The following is a 21,705-nucleotide window of genomic DNA, read 5'->3' as shown; positions in this document are numbered from 1 at the left end:
GGTGTAGGTCCTGCTAATGAAATTTGGCAATTTCTCACACGAAACAGAATTTCACCAAAAAACTGATATCAAAAGACAGTGATATCACATTTTCTTTCTTTGTGTACAAATGATTTTCAGTGAATTTTCCAAACTATAGCCATCTTCCATGATGTTGCTGAACTCTTCATATGGATTTATTCTTTTCATTCTTTTTTCTTCACTGTCATAATCAAACATACTTTAGTCTTATGATAGAATATAATAAAATGAACTTTTCATAATTATCCAATAAAAAAGAAAACTCAAAAACATGTTGACATTATTTATTTCATTATATTCATCATACAAAACTCAATTTAATATAATAAACAGTATAATAGCTTTTAAAATATTTTTGAAATACATTAAATTTAATGCTACTTTTTCTCAGACAGACTTAGCTTGCACTTTGCCTGAAAATTACTAGTGACCAGTCAAATATTTATATGTCAAATTTGGAAATTTGACATATACAACTAAATTATGTATATTCTGAATTAATTTCTTTCCTTGTGACAACAGCAGATGATTTGAAGATCAAGCACATTTGTTAAACTATGTGGTTTTTATTCCACATTTTTTTCCTTCACTTGATATAAAGAATCAGTTTTAAATCAATATATTTACTCATTTAACACATTTTTCATGTGTTGATAGTACCTGTGAAAAGGAAGAGGCTTTGTAATTTGATATACTCAATAGTATTCTATTTTAACCCCAGTTTCCTACCAAAGCCTGTATAATTTTGATGATTTCCATACTTGTTTTCTTTCTCTAGGATGTAAAGAACCGAAGAAATCCTCGCTTAGTTCCCTATGCTCTTCTAGATGACCGTACCAAAAAATCAAATAAAGATAGCCTTAGAGAAGCTGTCCGTACACTACTGGGTTATGGTTACAATCTTGAAGCTCCTGATCAAGATCATGGTATTTCTTTTGGTTTTGTTTAGTTTTATTATCAAACAATTATTTGGGACTGTAGTGCTCTTTTTTTTTGACTATATATATATATATATATATATATATTTTAAAATTTTCCATGGTTACATAATTCATGCTGTTACTAGCCCCTCCACTCTCATTCTCCATAGCCCATGCACATTTCCACTGGTTTTAACATGTGTCATTGATCAAGACCTAGTTCCATATTATTGATAGTTGCACTGGGGTGGTCGTTTAGAGTTTACATCCCAAATCATGTCCACATCGACCCATGTGTTCAAGCAGTTGTTTTTCTTTTGTGTTTCCACTCCTGTAGTTCTTCCTCTGAATGTGGGTAGCATTCTTTTCCATAAATCCCTCAGAATTGTCCTGGGTCATTGCATTGCTGCTAATACAGAAATCCATTACTTTCAATTCTACCCCAGTGTATCAGTCTCTGTGTATGTTCTTCTGGCTCTGCTCCTTTCACTCTGCATCAATTCCTAGAGGTCTTTCCAGTTCACATGGAATTCCTCCAGTTTATTATTCCTTTGAGCATGGTAGTATTCTATCACCAGCAAATACCACAATTTGTCTAGCCATTCCCCAAATGAAGGGCATGCCCTCATTTTCCCGTTTTTTGCCACCACAAAGAGCATGGCTATAAATATATTTGTACAAGTCTTTTTCCCTATGATCTCTTTGGGGTAGAAACCCAGCAATAGTATGGCTGGATCAAAGGGCAGGCAGTCTTTTAGAGCTCTTTGGGCATAGTTCTAAATTGCCATCCAGAATGGTTGGATCAGTTCACAACTCTAACAGCAGTGCATTAATGTCCCAATTTTGCCATATCCCCTTCAACATATGTTACTCTCCCTTGCTGTCATTTTAGCCAATCTGTCAGGTGTGAGGTAGTACCTCAGAGTTGTTTTGATTGGCATTTCTCTAATTATTAAAGATTTAGAACACTTTCTCATGTGCTTATTGATACTTTTGATTTCTTTATCTGAAAATTGCCTATTCATTTCCCTTGCCCATTTATTAATTGGGCAATGGTTTGATTTTTTTGTACAATTGATGTAGTTTCTTGTATATTTGAATAATTAGACCTCTGTCAGAGTTTTTTGTTATAAAGATTTTTCCCAGTTTGTTATTACCCTTCTGATTTTGGTTGCATTGTTTTTGTTTGAACAAAAACTTTTTAATTTAATATAATCAGAATTATTTATTTTACATTTTGTAATTTTTTCTAACTCTTGCTTGGTTTTAAAATCTTTCCTTTCCTAGAGATCTGACAAGTATACTGTTCTGTGTTCACCAAATTTACTTACAGTTTCCTTCTTTATATTCAAGTCATTCACCTATTCTGAATTTATCTTGGTGTAGGGTATGAGATGTTGATCTAAATCTAATCTCTCCCATATTATTTTCCAATTTTCCCAGCAGTTTTTGTCAAATAGTGGATTATTGTCCCCGAAGTTGGGCTCTTTGGGTTTATCATAGACTGTCTTGCTAAAGTCATTTACCCCAAGTTTATTCCACTGATCCACTCTTCTGTCTCTTACCCAGTACCATATTGTTTTTATTTATTTGTTTGTTTGTTTGTTTGTTTGTTTATTTTAAACCCTTAACTTCTGTGTATTTATTGTCTCCTAGTTAGAAGAGTGATAAGGGTGGGCAATGGCGGTCAAGTGACTTGCCCAGGGTCACACAGCTGGGAAGTGTCTGAGGCCAGATTTGAACCTAGGACCTCCCGTCTCTAGGCCTGGCTCTCAATCCACTGAGCTACCCAGCTGCCCCCCATATTGTTTTGATGACCACTGCTTTATAGAACAGTATAATTTCTGATACTTCTAGGCCACCTTCCTTCACATTTTTTTTCATTATTTCCCTTTATATTCTTTATCTTTTGTTCTTCCAAGTGGACTTTGTTATAGTTTTTTCTAATTCAGTAAAAAAGTTTCTTGGTAGTTTGATAGGTATGGCACTAAATAAGTAGATTACTTTGGGTAGGATTGTCATTTTTATTATGTTAGCTCATCCTACCCATAAGCAATCAATGTTTTTCCAATTGTTTAGATCTAGTTTTAATTGTTTGGAAAATGTTTTATAGTTGTGTTCATATAATTCCTGTGTTTGTTTTGGTAGATAGATTCCTAAGTATTTTATGTTATCTAGGGTGATTTTAAATGGATTTTCTATTTCTAACTCTTGCTGCTGAGATGTGTTGGAAATGCATAGAAATGCTGATGATTTATGTGCATTTATTTTGTATCCTGCAACTTTGCTAATGCTGATTATTTCCATTAGCTTTATAGTTGATTCACTGGGATTCTGTAAGTAGACCATCATATCATCTGCAAAGAATGATAGCTTGGTCTCCTCATTGACTATTTTAAAACCTTCAATTTCTTTTTCTTCTCTAATTGCTACTGCTAGTATTTCTAGTACAATATTAAATAATAGAGGTGATAATGGGTATCCTTGTTTCACTCCTGATCTTACTGGGAAGGCTTCTAATTTATCCCTATTTGTGTATGATGCTTGTTGATGGTTTTAGATATATATATTGTTAATTTTTTTTAGTAAAGGTCCTTCTATTCCTATACTTTCTAATGTTTTCAATAGGAATGGGTGTTGTATTTTGTTAAAGGCTTTTTCAGCATCTATTGAGATAATCATGTGATTTTTGTTTGTTAGCTTGTTGATATGGTCAATTATGTGGATGGTTTTCCTAATGTTGACCCATCCTTGCATTCCTGGTATAAATCCCACCTGATCATGATGGGTTACCCTCATGATCACTTGCTGGAATCTTTTTACTAGTATTCTATTTAAGATTTTTGCATCTATATTCTTTAGGGAGATTGGTCTATAGTTTTCTTTCTCTGTTTTTGGTCTTGGTCTTCCTGGCCTTGGAATCAGTACCATATTAGCGTCATAAAAAATTGGTAGAACTCCTTTGCTTATTATTTCAAATAATTTGCATAGTATTGGGATTATTTGTTCTTTGAATGTTTGATAGAATTCATTTGTGAAACCATCAGGCCCTGGCGATTTTTTCTTAGGGAGTTCTTTGATGGCTTGTTCAATTTCTTTTTCTGATATTGGATTATTTAAGTATTCTATTCCTTCTACTGTTAATCTAGGCAATTTATATTCTTGTAAATATTCATCTATATCACCTAGATTGCCATCTTTATTGCCATATAATTGAGTACAATAGTTTTTAATGATTGCCTCAATTTCCTCTTCATTAGAGGTGAGGTCACCTTTTTCATCTTTAATACTATTAATTTGATTTTCTTCTTCCTTTTTTTAAAATTAGATTTACCAGTACTTTGTCTATTTTATCTGTTTTTTCAAAGTACCAGTTTCTAGTGTTATTTATTAATTCAATAGGTCTTTCTTTTACTTTCAATTTTATTAATTTCTCCTTTGATTTTTAGTATCTCTAATTTTGTTTACATCTAGGGACTTTTAATTTGTTTAGTTTATAGTTTTTAAGTTGTATGCCCAATTTATTGACCTCTACTCTCCCTAATTTGATAATCTATGCAGTCAATGATATAAATTTCCCCCTTTGTACTGCTTTGGTTGCATCTCATAGGTTTTGGCAAGAAGTCTCATTATTGTCATTGTCTCCAATTAAATTATTAATTGTTTCTATGATTTGTTCTTTCACTAATTTATTTTGGAGAATCATATTATTTAATTTCCAATTAGTTTTTGGTTTGCCTTTCCATGTATCCTTGCTAATAACTATTTTTATTGCATTATGATCTGATAATGTTGCATTTATTATTTCTGCTTTTTTGCATTCATTTGCCATGTTTCTATGCCCTAGTACATAGTCATTCTTTGTGAATGTTCTATGTGCTGCTGTAAAGAATGTGTATTCCTTTTTATCCCTATTTATTTTTCTCCATATATCTATTAACTCTAATTTTTCTAAGATTTCATTTACCTCTCTTATCTCTTTCTTATGTATTTTTTGCTTTGATTTATCTAGATCTGATAGGAGAAGGTTCATGTCTCCTACTAGTATAGTTTTATTATCTATTTCCTCCTTAAGCTCTGCCAGTTTCTCCTTTAGAAATTTAAATGCTTTACCATTTGGTACATACATGTGGAGTACTGCTATTTCTTCATTGTTTATACAGCCTTTTATCAGGATGTAATTATCTTCCCTATCTCTTTTAACCAGATCTATTTATACTTTGGCTTTGTCAGAAATCATGATTGCAACTCCTACCTTCTTTTTCTCAGTTGAAGCCCAAAAAGTTTGCTCCAGCCTTTTATTTTTACTCTATGTATGTTTACCTGTCGCATGCGTGTTTCTTGTAGACAACATATGGTAGGATTTTGGTTTCTAATCCACTCTATTTGTTTCTGTTTTATGGGAGAGTTCATCCCATTCACATTCAGAGTTATAATTATCAACTGTGTATTCCCAGACATTTTGATTCACTTTCCTTGTCCTGCCCTTTCTTCTTTCACTATTTCCTTCTATACCAGTGTTTTGTTTTTAATCAGTTCCCCTAACCCCCTCCCTTATTGTACTTCCCTTTCTCCCACCTCCCTTCTTATTCCCTGCTTATTGTTCTTTAGGGTCTTTTTAAGCTACCTCTGCCACCCTCTCCCTCCCTAGTATTCCTTCCCTCTCCACAAGTCCATTTGTTACCCTTCTACTTTTCTATAGGGTGCAAATCAATTCTCTGCCCCAATGGATCTGATTGTTCTTCCCTCTTTAAGTTAATTTCACTGAAGTTTCTATGTTTTTTCTTGGTGTTCCTTTATCTTCTTCTGATCCATTTGCTTTTTGTTCAGTTTCTGGATAGAAGCTATCAATTGTAGTTTCTTTTTTCTTTTTCTGTTGTTTACTCATATTTTTTCCTTCTTTCTCCCCTGAGCATGTTTTTTATCTGTGGGTTTGGGCCATTCAGTCCAGGGAGAGCTTCTTCTCTGTTTTGTTGATTAATTAGGTTAGTGGGACCTGAGGCCAGATTTTCCCCAGCTGGTGGTAAAAGTTAAAGTGAATTCGGCTACTTTCACTATAGTCTGTGGGGTAGGGTTATTGGAGCTTTTCTGCCCTCTGAAGACTTCTTTTCTGCTGTATTAATAGGAGTAAGCCAGGTGGGGTTGATCTACATAGCTCCAAGTGCCCTGAGATCAAAACCTCAAGAGAAGGGGCGGGGCGGGGGGGGAGGGTGGTGAGACAGCACAAGATGGAGTGTATGTTTACTCTCTCTGGGTTTCTCCCCCAGCAGCCTCCCTGCTGTCCATGATCAGAGCCTTGAGTTTGGCACAGCTGTCTCAGCAAGGCACTCCCTTGGACTAGTGCCCCAGCCCACCCAGAGAGATTCAAGGATCCACTGGAGACTCAGCACATTAGGTGGAGGAGGGGATCTGGGATCTTCCTCTTTTCTTTCCCCTCCCACTGGACAGTTCCAAGAATTCAGGCTTTTTTTCTCTTTTTTTTTCTGAGCAACTTTTAAGTTGGGTTCAGCTAGAGGATCCCCCAGCTCTGTTCTGTTGTCAGATTTGGTTTTCTGATCTCTTGGAGCCCTTTGTTCTTCATTGGTGGTGAAGAGTTTTACCAAGGTCTGGAGCCTTGCTGCTTCTATGCCACCATCTTCCCAGAATTCCTCAAAAAATGATTGTAGTACTCTTTACAGTAATTGGAAAGTTTGAAAGAGGAGAGTTCAGGGGGAAAGATAATTTGTTTTAGACATATTGATTTTAAGATGAATACTGGAAATCACGTTGGAGATATTTGAAAGGTAGTAGAGATGGGGAACAAGAGGTCCATAGTGAGGTTAGGACTGGATAAGTAGAACCAGGAATTATTAATTTAGAAATAATAATTAAATCTCTTATAACTGACAAAAAGTATATATAGAGAAGAGGGCTCAGGATAGAGCCCTTTATGAAGGGCATGATAATATTCCTAATAAATTTAAATACAAAAATTTTAAGAAAATTATTAGCAGATGCTAAATCATCATAGGACAAAGAGTATACAGTATGACAATATTGGATTTCTACCGGAAATTCATTGTTGATTTAATATGAATAAAACTATAAACTTAATTAACCACATTGATAATAAAATATGATCATATCAATTGATGTAGAAAAAGCTTTTGTTAAAATTCAACATCTGTTTCTCTAAAGAAAAACACTAGAAAACATAGTCATAAATGACACTTTCCTATAAAAATGGGTAATTTTTATCACATGATTAATTTTTTTACAACAAATATAAAATAGCTTATAGTAAAAATGAAATATCTCGGCTATGGCAGGGAGGAAGAGGATTTTGCAGGACATTTCTCTGATAAGTATTTCATTTCCAAGCTCTATAAGGAACTGATCCAAATTTATAAGAAAAAGAGCCATTCTTAAAAGAATGCCTACCCTTTGACCCAGCCATACCCCTGCTGGGTTTGTATCCCAAAGAGACCATAAGGAAAAAGACTTGTACAAAAATATTCATAGCCTCACTCTTTGTGGTAGCAAAAAATTGGAAAATGAGGGTGGCCATCAGTTGGGGAATGGCTGAATAAATTGTGATATATATTGTTGCTGGAATATTATTGTGCTGAAAGGAATAAAGAAATTCCATGTGAACTGGAATGACCTCCAGGAATTGATGCAGAGTGAAAGGAGCAGAACCAAGAGATTGATACACTGTGGTACAATTGAATGTAATAGACAGTTTTGAGGGACTTTTGAGAAAGAACCCTATCCACATCCAGAAAAAGAACTGTGGAAACAGAAATACATTAGAAAAATATGTGATACTACATATCATGTAGTATGATAGGGATATGATTGGGGTTATGATGTTAAAGGATTGCTCTACTACAGATCTGAATAACATGGAAATAGGTTTTGAGCAATGATACATGTATAATCCATTGGAACTGCTTGTCAGCTTCAGGAGGGGGAAGGAAAGAGTGGGACTGGGAGAATCATGAATCATGTAACCATGGAAAAATATGCTAAATGAAAAAAGGAAAATTTTTTTTAAAAGAGCCATTCCCTAACTGATAAATTGTATAAGAATATGAGCAGACAATTCTCAAGTGAAGAAACACAGACTATCCATAGCCATTTGAAAATATGCCCCAAATCATTACTTGATTTTTTCCTTCCCTCAAACATTTATTGAGTACCTCTTATGTGACGATCATACTGTGTCCATTTGTGAGATGGGGGTTTGCCACACTAATTACAATAAATTCTGCAGATTTGTCGAACATTAACCACATTAGTAGTAGTATTGGTAGCCAGAAAAACCCCAAATAACCAATAATGAGAGAAATGTGAATTAAAGCAGTTCTGAGATTCTGTTTCACACCCATCAGAGTAATAAAAATGACAAAAACAAAAATGATAAATATTAAAGTGGCTACAGAAAAGGCACATTAATGAGTTATTGATAGACTCGTAAGTGATAATGATGATGATTTTGGAAAGGAATTTGGAATTATACACAAAGTAATAAATAATATATGCACCTTTTGATCTGGCTCTATTACTGCTATACCTGTTCCCAAAAGTGATCAAAGAAAGAAAAAAAAGTTATTCTAAAAACAAAAATAGTTATAGCAGCTTTTTATAGTGACAAAAACATGGAAAATTCATAGGATGTCCAACAACTGAGGAATTCCTGAATAAATATGATACATATATGTGATGGAATTCTAGTGTAAGAAGTGAGCTAAATGATTTCAAATAGATATAGAGTTTTGTAAGTGATATAGGGCAAAGTAATCAGAAAAAGAATGCTTTGCTTTGTAATATTAGTGTTATAAAAGTGAACATTCAAGTCTGAGGACTTTTATAAATTTATGAAGAATGAGATTAACAAAATTAGTAGAATAATCAATGGCATAAGACAACAGTTTATAACAACCTTAAAAACAATAGAAACAATAACTAACATTGTAATTTATGTTTCTGGAGGACCAATGATAAAATATTCTTTCCATTATAGAGAGTTGATGAATGAGGATACAGAATGAAGTGTATGTACACACACACACACACACACACACACACACACACACACACACACATTTGTTATAGCCATTGAAAGAATTTGTTTTGACTATGCATATTATTAGAAATTTGCTTTGTTTCCCCTAGTAAGATGGGAATTGGGAAGGAGACAAAAATGATTGCTATTAATTTTTCTTAATGTTTAGGTAGTACTACAGATGTGAAATGTTCCTTGCACTTCTAGATGGAGTCCCCTTATTATTAGTTTTATGTAGCTGTTTTACTTTTTACAAAAGACCTCTCATGAAATAAGAATAATTTGCAAATATTTGTAATATAAAAGCAAACCATTAAATTAATTCCCAAAAAGCACATTAGATAAAACTAATTACATTAACAATCTTCTATATAAATTATTATTGACTCTAATTTTTTGAAAAATTAAGACCTAAAAAAACCCAATTCCTAGATTCTTTAAATATAGTGCTTACTGGGGGCAGGTAGGTGGCTCAATGGACTGAGAGCCAGGCCCAGAGATGGGAGGTCCTGGGTTGAAATCTGGCCTCAGACACTTCCTAGCTGTGTGACCCTGGGCAAGTCACTTGACCCCCATTGCCTAACCCTTACCACTCTTTTACCTTGTAACCAATACACAGTATTGATTCCAAGATGAAAGGTAAGGTTTAAAAAATATACATATAGTAATTACTAAATGAACATCAAAGTTGTGAAAATTCTTCCTCTATTTCATTTACCTAGCATATACTCACTAGATTTTTTTCCAAATTAAACAGCCACTAGAACTGAAGTGTGCAGTGGCACTGGAGAAAAGTTCAGAATCTTCCGTGCTGAGAAGACTTATGCTGTGAAGACAGGAAGATGGTATTTTGAATTTGAGGCTGTCACTGCTGGAGACATGAGAGTTGGATGGAGTAGGCTAGGTTGCCAGCCTGATCAAGAGCTTGGTTCTGATGAACAAGCTTTTGCTTTTGATGGCTTCAAGGTATGTATATTTTACTTTGTGTTAAGTGTCTCAGAAATGGCACAAATTTGACTTTTAAAATCTAATTACTATAGACAAAATCTACGATATTATTTTTAGTATTCTGGTAGCCCATATGGCTTTTAGTTCATTGACATTTGTCCATGATGTTCATAAGGAAAACCTAAAATGCAGTTGAATACAAATAAAACAAAATGCCAATTTTTATAAGAAAGTGTCATATCCCAATTAACACACCAGAAACCCAGTGTTATGAATGTATTACCACTGGAAGGTGGGCAGGGATTTTAAAAGAAATATTTAGTTCTTTGGTGAATGTTTCTTAATGTAGAATAGTCCTAAACTAAAAAGAATTATTTATTTCTAAATCACTGGGTAAATATTTGGAATCCAGGAGACTCAGTTATACAATTACATTCCAGAGAAGTGGAGTATTACTTTATTTTCTTATAGAAAAATTGTGGTAAACGGCTTTTTGGATAGACACTATCTTGTTAACTCACTATGTACTGAATCTCTTTTAAAAATTTCTATGCTTAATTATGAAATGGAAATTTTTTAGTGCTTTTTATTATCTAATCTTATTCAATAAATGTTTCATTGTTGCCTCCAGGGTCAGAATTTAAAAAACTGTTTTCCATTCAAAGCCTTTCATAATCTAGTCCTGACCTAACTTTCTGGCATTCTTACACCTTATTTCTTAATTATCTTGTAAATAATTTTATTTTCATATGTTTGGTTTTTTCCCTCTCCCATTAGATTGTAAGTTCCTTGAAAAGCAGGAGTTCTTATTTTGCCCTTTTTTTTTGGTATTCCCATTGTATAGTACAGTGTTTGGCAGATAGTATGCACCTAATAAATGTTGATTGATAGCAAACCCAACTTTTCCCCTTAGACTAACCCTGTAAAGCTAGAGACCTGTATATGTGCCATTGAAATGAAAGTAGTTCTCATCAGAATATTAAACTATTACTCGTCTAGCAACTCCAAGTTTCTTTCCCTTCTGTGAGTATTAAAATTCCCTGAAGCAAAACATATCCTTCAGATACATTAAACTCATTTAGAAGCCTGGTGGGAAACTGAGATTTACCAGAGAAAAAAGAGCATCATATTTGTAGTATTAAAATTGCTATAAATTATCAATATGTTTTCTTTTCTGTGGGTTGAAATAAAGATTTGACTCCATTTGATATTCATTGTTACTTTGAATGCTTGCTGAGGGGTTGCAGGTTCTTTTATATACATCTGAGAAGAACTAGAGATGAGCTGTATATATACTTTGTACCTACCTGGACATAGTACAGATGAGTGGTTTAGTGAGGTGGTAGAATTGTTTATTTTCTGAATCCTGTAATAAGTGATTTTTGTTTTCTTCTCAGGCACAACGTTGGCATCAGGGCAGTGAACATTATGGACGCTCATGGCAAGCTGGAGATGTTGTAGGCTGTATGGTTGATATGAATGAGCACACGATGATGTTTACCCTGAATGGTGAAATCCTCCTGGATGATTCTGGTTCAGAACTAGCCTTCAAGGACTTTGAGGTTGTTGATGGTAAGTATTATTGTTCATTATATTTTGACATCAGGTTTGCCACATGATATATCAACATCCTTTGTACCATTACTCTTCTGTTTCTGGGTAAATGAACAGATAATTTGCATCTCTAAATCACAAGTATGCCATGTGGCTTATTTGATCATACATCCTTGACATTATTTTCAAGAAAAAGCTCCTTATTTTTCAGCTTAATCTTCTGTAGAGCAGAAATAACTTACATTTGTTTGAATTGGTCAACTAATAGCAGATGATAACATAACATAGTTTTTCTACTCATATTAAATTTTCACTAAGGACCCTAAAATTGCTATTTTTCTTGTTATTTCTTATAACACATTTGTCTTTGTGAATATGGGCTTAATTAAATTTTCATTTTGGGTTTACATAGTAATGTGATCATAAAAGGAAGCCTTTTTAGAAAATATTCATTAGATGAATTTTTCCTTATAATTGGCTTACAAATAAACACTATCAAATTACCTAGTTTGCTTTGAAATCTCCTATTTAAAACTAGGAAAAGGGAGGCTTGATAGATGATATTTATCACAATATCTTTATAAGAGCAAGCCAGCAATATTATTATTATTTTAGGGCATAGATGAGATTTGAACAATTTATAACCTATATGACTTATTTGTAGAATAAAAAACAAGATTTGATTCAAGGATAGGGAGGCTTATAAATTCATCATATTAAGTTTGTAAATTTTAACTTTACTGAAACTTCGGAAAGAAAGATCAGAGCCAGTTTGGAAATGACTTAAAATATCAATGGAGTTCCTGAGTAGAAGAAACTACTTTAGGAACCTAACTGACAACTCATTTCAGGATGGATTGTAAGCCTTTGGGAACCTTTTGCCTTTAACAGTCCAGGCAAGAATTGATAAAGAACTCAACATAGGTGATATCTTTGTGAATGAAGAGAAAGAGAGAGATGGAAGTTAGATGGTAGAGGGAGAATTAACAAGAACTGGTAACTAATTGAATTGCATGGAGTGAGTAATCTAAATTAAATCTGAAACTGAAAAACTGGAATTATATCAGAAAGACTTCAAAGAAAAAGGAAAATGCCCCATATGTACAAAGTATTTTAAAGCAGCTCCTTTGGTGGAAGGAATAAGATGCTAATTAATTGCCTATCATATAGAGAATAATTGAACAAATAATTGTGCAGTCAGGCCTTATTCTTTGCACATTCTACATCTGCAAATTTACCTGTTTGCTAAATGTAACTACAAAAGCAAAAACTCAGTGGCACTTTTGTAGTCATTTGGGAACATTTGCAGAGTAGCAAAAAATTTGAGTTGGCCAACACACACTTTCCTAGCTGAGATTGAATAAAGCATCACTCTGCCTTTTCTTCCTTTTTCCTTCATATTTTAAAAATTGATACCCATGATATTCTTGGCCTTTTGTTCTTCCAGATAAATTTTGTTATTATCTTCCTAGTTCTTTGAAATATTTTTGGGTAGTTTGATTTGTATAGCACTGAATAGGTAAATATAGGTAGGATTGTCATTTTCACTACATCGGCCCAACTAATCCACAAGCAATTAATGTTTTTCCAGTTGTTTGGGTCTGACTTTATTTGAAGAGTGTTTTGTAATTGTGTTCATATAGTTGGTAGGCATATTCCCAGGTATTTTATACTGTCTACAGTTATTTTGAATGGAATTTCCTTTTCTTTCTCTTTCTGTTGGACTTTGTTGGTAGTAAATAGAAATGCTAATCATTCATGTGGGTATATTTTGTGTCCTGTAACTTTGCTAAAGTTTTTAATTATTTCTACATCTTTTTTGGTTGATCTCTGGGTTTCTTTATATATAGCATCATGTCATCTGCAAAGAGTGATAACTTTATTTCCTTATTGCTTATTCTAATTTTTATGCTATTATTGATATCCTTAGTATTTCTAGTACAATATTAAATAGTAGTGATGGTAATAGACATCTTGACCATCCGTGATCTTATTCAGAAGACTTCTTATAGCTAATGGTTTCTGATAGTTTTAGATACTGTTCATCATTTTAAGGAAAGCTCCATTTATTCCTATATTCTCTAGTGTTTTTTTTAATAGGAATAACTGTTGTATTTTGTTTAAAGACTTTTCTGCATCTGTTGTAATAATCACATGGTTTCTGGGTTTTTTTGGCTATTGGTATGGTCAATTTTATGATTAATTATATTTATAGTTTTCCTAATATTGAACCAGGCTACATTCTTGGTATAAACATCACCTGGTCATGATGAAAAATGTTTGTGACATATTGTTGTAATCTCCTAGTATGTTATTTAAAAAAATTTTGCATCAATATTTTTTAGGGAGACTGGTTTATAGTTTTCCTTCTCTTCCTGACTTAAGTATCAGCACAACATTTGTGTCATAAAAGGAATTACAAATTCTCTTTCCCATTTACATTGTTGTATCTTCCTTTTGAATGTAAAATTTTCTATGTAGTTCTAGTCTTTTCATTAGGAATGCTTGAAATTTCTCAATTTCATTAAATATTAATTTTCCTCTAATTAACTATTCTCATTTTTGTAGAGTAACTAATTCTTATTTATAATCCTATCTCGTTTGTCCAGTGGAATTTCATATTCTGGGATATTTGATCTTTTAAGGTAGAACAAACCAAATCTTGTGTTATCCAGTCTGTAGTTCCATGATATTTGTATTTTTTTAGTTGGTTGTAGTATTTTCTCTTTAATCTAGGAGCTCTGAAACTTGACTATAATAATCTGACTATTTTCCATTTTGGGACCTCTGTCTGGAGATGATCAGTGGATTCTTTTAATTTTCATTTTATCTTCTACTTCTAGGATAACAGGGAAATTTTCCTTGATAATTTCATGAAATACAATTTCTAGACCTATTTCAGTCTAATGTTTTCTAAGACAATTATTTCTCCAGTGAGATATTTCATATCTTCCATTTTTTCTTTCTTCTGATTTTGTTTTGTTGTTACTTGATTCTCATGGAGTAATTAGTTTCCACTTGCCCAATTTTAATTTTTAAGAAATTATGTCCTCTAGAGAGCTTTTATACCTTCTTTCCTATTTGGATATTTTTATTTTTTAAGCCTTACTTCTTCAGTGAATTTTTGTACCTCCCTTATCTGTCTGGCCAGTTCTACTTTTTAAAAAGTTGTTTTTTTTAATGAATTTTTGTATATTTTTTCTCATTTTTTGTGTTTTCATTAGCAATCTATTGACTCATACTTCATGATTTTCTTGTATTACTCCAAATTCTCCTTCTAATTTACTTATTTTATTTTTTAAAAAACCCTTACCTTCTGTCTTAGAATCTATAATACGATTTATTATTTGCAAGGCAGAAGAATGGTAAGGGCTAGACAATGGGGGTCAAGTGACTTGCTCAGGGTCACACAGCTAGAAAGTCTCTGAAGTTTATGCATTGATCCTCCCTATTACCACAATAATTTTCTATAGGTAGGCTCTTTTTTTTTCATAAAATTCTGTCACTTTTTATTGTATGTTAAAGTTGGGCTTTGTTCCTGGATTGGAGAAATCACTGCCCCAAACTTCTGTTTGTGGGGCTTGGGGCTTTGTTTCTGCCCTGGGGGTTAGGGTATGTTCCTAATGACTAGTTGAGACCTATCTGCTAAACTCCACTCTTCCTGGCTTGCTTTGGGTTGAGGTTTTGTTAATGTAAGAAATAAAATTAATATAGAGTGATAAATTTAAAAATATCATTGTTTCAAAGGGTTTATTGAAAGCCACTTTAAGTTATTTTAAAGGGACCTGCCATTTACCTGCTCCTCCCATCCTCCTGCTGCTCCAGGATCACACAAAAAAAAGAGGAAGTACCAACCCAGTCACTCCTATTTAACCTTCTGTTTACGTTATTAGGTAATTGCCTATGTAATTTACATAAGCCAGGAATCATGGGAAATGTAGTTTGAAAGGATGTAAATGTCAACAGTAAGTTTAGATGAGGGACCTCAAAATTAGTTCAAGGACTCCCAAATTTCCAATATCACATTCCCCCTTGATGATCTTTGGGTACATAGTCTCCCTAAGTGATCACTCTACGTAATCATCTTGTACCCACAAATATCTTGTAACTACAGTAGTTATAGATAAGTGGGAAATGGAAGTGAGAGAAAGCAAAACCAATGTTTTGCTAGGCTCATTGACAAAAAGCCAATTAGGGGGCAGTCCCCTTTGGCATAAGTGTGTACATTCAAAAGAATGCATTCAACTCCCTATAGTTCAATCAACTACACCCCAAAGATCATTCTCGATCTTCTTGATGCAGTGTAGGTTCTTCAGGCATCTTCATGGTGCCTTCTCCAAACAGGTTCGTTGTCTGGATTCTGGGGAGATGGCAAATTTCTTATCCTGAAATTACTATCAACAGAATTAAATTTTACATTATAGATTATAATACAGACATTCTGATTGTAAAACATACACCCCAACCCCGAGGAGAATTAATAACACATTCTCCCCTGAAGAGGGTACCCCAGATCAGCTAAGGATACATGCCTGAGTTATGGGGTTGTATGAAATTAATTGGCAAAAGAAATAAAAATAAAAATAAAAAAGATCCAAATAAAAGAGAAAAATTAACTTGTGAATGAAATGTAAAATATCAAAGTCTTATGTGCAAAAATGTAAGGAAAAATATACTTATAACCAGTCCTTGAATCAAAGCCCAATTAAAGTGATTTAAGTAATTGTGCAATTGCAATTACCCAATTCAATAGCCAGGACTACAGAAAGTTGCCATACTTATAGGAGAAATAAAGGGACCAAATTTGTGTGCAAGGGAAGTGTCTTTCCCTGGTTTGATTTGCCTGCACTTCTCAGGGTTAGGGTGAGCCATAATGATAGCCAACCTTTGGTGCTTGATTAGGGATGAAGCTCAGGGAAGTCTGGCCTCTAACATATGTCAAAAAAGCTACAACCATGGACGCCAAACACTAGTTTCAAGCCCTTCAGTTTTGGCATAGAAATTCTTCAATCCCACCTGGATTGTTATGGTCTCTGATCTTGTGCTCCTTGGCACTGTGCAGATTCTCATCAATCCCTTTGGGATTGGTTGGTCAGTCTCCATGACCTTTTGCCTTCTTAGCACTGTTTAGTGGCTCTTGTGTTCCCTTCTCCTGGAATCAGAACGAAATCATTAATCACAGTCCCATAATATTATCAATACATGGCAGGTTTCCATAGACTAAAGCTTTTTTTGGTATGCATTAATATTATAACAAATATATGTTCATATATTAAACTTATATTATTGTAAAATGAAAAGGGATTAATATTGATTATATGTACTTTAAGTACAAAAAATGAGAAAAAAGGAAAAAGTTAATTTTTCCATTAAAAAAAGAAAAAGAAAAACAATAAGGAAATTAAAAATTCAGTGAAAAATACAATGTCAAGTATAAAATGAGAGAGAAAAACCTCAAATACTGTATTACACATAGAAGGGAAAAAATAATAAAATGTTTTAAAAATCAAAAATATATGTATTAGAATTATTGAAAGGATTTTTTTACTCATAAATGAGATACATTTCCTTCTAAGCTTTTGCCATGAACTCCTGTGAGTGTTAATTACTTTTATAAAATAGCAGAAATTGGTAATGCAATTCAAATAAAATACCAAAATTTCCAATAACACATTTAAAGACAATAGCAAACAACCCCATTATTATAACCACTTGCTATGATGTTTAAAAATTGTATACTTGTCACAAATTCAATAGGTATAGTAAATCATTCAACCTGCCTCCATGTCAATTGTGGAGCACAGCATAAAAATCTTAGAAAAAAATCCCCAAAACTTCTGGGCTTAAAATATCACCAGGAATTCTAGATCCTTTTGATGGAAAAGTAAGTTAAAATAAAGAGTTAAAATATCATGCATACAGGAGTTCTTTTGGCTTCCTGTGTAATAGATAAAAAGTTTGGGTACGAAACTTCCATTTGTTTTCTCTACCTTTTTAAAACAACATTCTTCATAATATATATGTAACATATATGTATATATATATATANAATTCAAATAAAATACCAAAATTTCCAATAACACATTTAAAGACAATAGCAAACAACCCCATTATTATAACCACTTGCTATGATGTTTAAAAATTGTATACTTGTCACAAATTCAATAGGTATAGTAAATCATTCAACCTGCCTCCATGTCAATTGTGGAGCACAGCATAAAAATCTTAGAAAAAAATCCCCAAAACTTCTGGGCTTAAAATATCACCAGGAATTCTAGATCCTTTTGATGGAAAAGTAAGTTAAAATAAAGAGTTAAAATATCATGCATACAGGAGTTCTTTTGGCTTCCTGTGTAATAGATAAAAAGTTTGGGTACGAAACTTCCATTTGTTTTCTCTACCTTTTTAAAACAACATTCTTCATAATATATATGTAACATATATGTATGTATATATATATATATATATATATAAACCTATCATCCATTCTGAAGTTGCTATGAAATCCTAAAGTCAATTTTTAAGACTTTCTTCAAGGTTATATACAATTATCAAGATAGAATAAAAACTTAAGGCATGGCAATTTCAAAATGCATAGGACTTATGGGCTTTTACAACTTAAAATGTGTATAAGATGTTCATGATCTTTTTACAATTATATTTTTGTTCTGTAAAATCATATAACAGATAAGGAATCATATGACAGAACTAGATTAATAAAGATAAACTTTAAAAAATTAAACCTTAAAGAAATCAACAAAAACAATAACATAAGCAAATAACAAACATTGCAGTCAAAACCCTTTATACCAATTCCAGTAGATTTGTTCACTATTAGAGAGTTACAATAAAATTATGAACAGAATTCATTTAGCAGTCAAGAACATATTATCTTAAAATGATTCAGTGTAACAGAAAGATATTGATCAGATTAACATATAAACTTAAAACAGTAAAATTAAATCATAAAACAATCAGCAAAATACAAAAAGATAAAGAAACTTTAAAAAAAAACAACCAAAACCATGGAATCTGAGGAGGTTTAAAATCCACCTCTACTCTTTTAAAAATTCCATTTAAGATCTTCTGGGTTAAGATGGCGGAAGAGTAAAAAGCAGCTGCTTAACCTCTCCTAACCCACACATATAGGACTCCTCAAGAGGACATAAAAACAAATTCAGACAAATGAAGGAACCCCACAATAGGGTGAAGTGTTGAAGGTACATGGGATCGGGGCATTTCCATGTTATAAAGGGTGAAATAGCTCTCACTAAAACACGAGCTGAACATCCCCCTCCCTCTCACACTACCTACAAGGCCAAAGCCAGTGCACAAGATTTTGAGCAAGTTTGGGGGATCCATTAAGTCCTGGGCAGCTACTTGGGGTCACCAGGGCCTGCTCCTGAGAGCAGCAAGACTAAAGACCCCAAGAGGCTAAAGAACTCACGGACTGGACAGCTGGGTAGCTCAGTGGATTAAGAGTCAGGCCTAGAGACGGGAGGACCTAGGTTCAAATCCAGCCTCAGACACTTCCCAGCTGTGTGACCCTGGACAAGTCACTTGACCCCCATTGCCCACCCTTACCACTCTTCTACCTAAGAGCCAATACACAGAAGATAAGGGTTTTAAAAAATTGAGAAAAAAAAAAAAAGAACACGCTGACTTTGAACATAGACCTTTAGCTCATGCGTGGACACAGATCTTGAGCATAGGCTCGAACCTTGGGTGGGGACCCAGTGCTGAGGGGTGCAAGAGTGTGGAAGCAGCACCCTGAGACTGTTAAAGGAGCTTCAGGCTGAGGAACAAGCAAGGGTACCATTAGGAAACTTGACTCTGAGAACAACTAGATCTGAGACCTCAGGAGCCTAAAGAGTGCAGACAGACCCTGGCCATGAGGATAAAGCTGAAAGGGCATGTGGCTAACAATGGCAAGCCAGTCACAAGAACCCCAAAAGAGAAAGATCAAGAAGAAATCTTTAACACTCGACAACTTTTACACAGAAAAAACCCAGACATCAGAGCAAATAGCAGAGGAGAAAAAACAAGTAATCATATCCAAACCTTCCCCCAAAAAATGAAAATTTATTACAAGCTCTTGAAGAGTTCAAATCTTAGATTATGAAAAATATGGAAGAGATTTGGTTAGAGAAGAGAGAAATAGCTCAAAAGGAAATTAACAGGTTAAAAGACAGAAACTCCCAATTGGAAACCAAAATTAAACAGCTGGAAAACAGGATAGACCAAACCAAAAAGGAAAATCATGAGATTATAACGGAAAATCAGTCTCTAAAGACCAGAATTGGGCAAATAGAAGCCAATGATCTGTCAAGACAGCAAGAATAAATAAAGGAAAGTCAAAAGACCAATAAAATAGAAGGAAACATGAAATATCTCACTGAGAAACTGAGATCAAGAAAACAGGTCTAGAAGAGACAATTTAAGAATAACTGGTCTTCCTGAAAAAGCAGAAGTTAATTAAAAAATCCTAGAGAATCAACCAAAAACCTAATAAAAATAATCAACAACTTTAGCAAAGTTGCAGGATACAAAATGAATACACATAAATCATCAGCAATTCTATATATCTCCAACACATCACAGCAGCAAGAGGTAGAAAGAGAAACACCATTTAAAATCACTCTAGACAATATAAAATACTTAGGAATCTATCTACCAAAACAAACACAGGAATTATACGAACACAACTACAAAACATTTTCCAAACAATTAAAACTAGATCTAAACAATTGGAAAAACATTGATTGCTCATGGGTAGGATGAGCTAACATAATAAAAATGACATTCTACCCAAATTAATTTACCTATTTAGTGCTATACCTATCAAATTACCAAAAAACTTTTTACTGAATTAGAAAAATAGTATAACAAAGTTCATTTGGAAGAACAAAAGATCAAGAATATCAAGGGAAATAATGAAAAAAAAACGTGAAGGAAGTTTAATATGAGATATTAAACTATACTATAAAGTAGTGATCATCAAAATGTTATGATACTGGTTAAGAAACTGAAAGGAAGATCAGTGGAATAGACTTGGGGTAAGTGACCTCAGCAAAACAGTCTATGACAAACCCAAAGAGCACAGATTTTGGGACAAAAATCCACTATTTGACAAAAACTGTTGGGAAAATTGGAAAACAATATGGGAGAGATTAGGTTTAGATCAACATCTCACACCCTACACCAAGATAAATTCAGAATAGGTGAATGACTTGAATATAATGAAGGAAACTGTAAGTAAATTATGTAAACACAGAATAGTATACTTGTCAGATCTATGGGAAAGGGAAAATTTTAAAACCAAACAAGAGTTTTAAAATATTACAAAATGTAAAATAAACAATTTTCATTATATTAAATTAAAAAAGTTTTTGTACAAACAAAAACAATGCAACCAAAATCAGAAGGGAAACAACAAATTGGGAAAAAATATTTATAACAAAACAATCTTACAGAGGTCTAATTACTCAAATATACAAGGAGCTAAATCAGTTATATATAGAAAACCAAGCCATTGCCCAATTGATAAATGGGCAAGGGACATGAATAGGCAATTTTCAGATAAATAAATCAAAAGTATCAATAAGCACATGGGAAAGTGTTCTACATATCTTATAATTAGAGAAATGCAAATTAAAACAACTCAGAGGTATCACCTCACACCTAGCAGATTGGCTAAAATGATAGAAGGGGAGAGTAATGAATGTTGGAGGGGATGTGGCAAAATTGGGACATTAATGCATTTCTGGTGGAATTGTGAACTGATCCAGCCTTTCTAGATGGCAGTTTGGAAGTATGCCTAAAGAGCAATAAAAGACTGTCTGCCCTTTGATCCAGCTATAGCATTGCTGGTTTTGTACCCCATAGAGATCACAGGGAAAAAGACTTGTACAAAAATATTTATAGCTGCGCTTTTTGTGGTGGCAAAAAATTGGAAAACAGGAGTATGCCCTTCAATTGGGGAATGGCTGAACAATTTGTGGTATATGCTGATGATGGAATACTACTGTGCTCAAAGAAATAATAAACTGGAGGAATTCCATGTGAACTGGAAAGACCTCCAGGAATTGATGCAGAGTGAAAGGAGCAGAGCCAGAAGAACATTGTACAGAGACTGATACATTGTGGTAAAATCGAATGTAATGGATTTCTGTACTGGCAGCAATGCAATGACCCAGGACAATTCTGAGGGACTTA

The 21,705-nt window shown here is 33.5% G+C and overlaps 1 protein-coding gene across 1 annotated transcript in view; it reads left to right on the top strand.

Annotated features, from left to right (window-relative positions):
- Positions 1-21,705, top strand: part of RYR2 (ryanodine receptor 2) — a 550,493-nt gene that overhangs the window by 200,734 nt on the left and 328,054 nt on the right. The window contains exons 27-29 of the mRNA XM_044674985.1: positions 800-947; positions 9,746-9,954; positions 11,334-11,508. Of these exons, the coding sequence (XP_044530920.1) occupies positions 800-947; positions 9,746-9,954; positions 11,334-11,508 (532 nt within the window). The remainder of the gene's footprint in view (positions 1-799; positions 948-9,745; positions 9,955-11,333; positions 11,509-21,705) is intronic.

The sequence above is a fragment of the Gracilinanus agilis genome, chromosome 4, assembly GCF_016433145.1.
Source record: "Gracilinanus agilis isolate LMUSP501 chromosome 4, AgileGrace, whole genome shotgun sequence".
Taxonomy (NCBI): domain Eukaryota; kingdom Metazoa; phylum Chordata; class Mammalia; order Didelphimorphia; family Didelphidae; genus Gracilinanus; species Gracilinanus agilis.
This window is presented reverse-complemented; position numbering and strand designations above follow the sequence as displayed.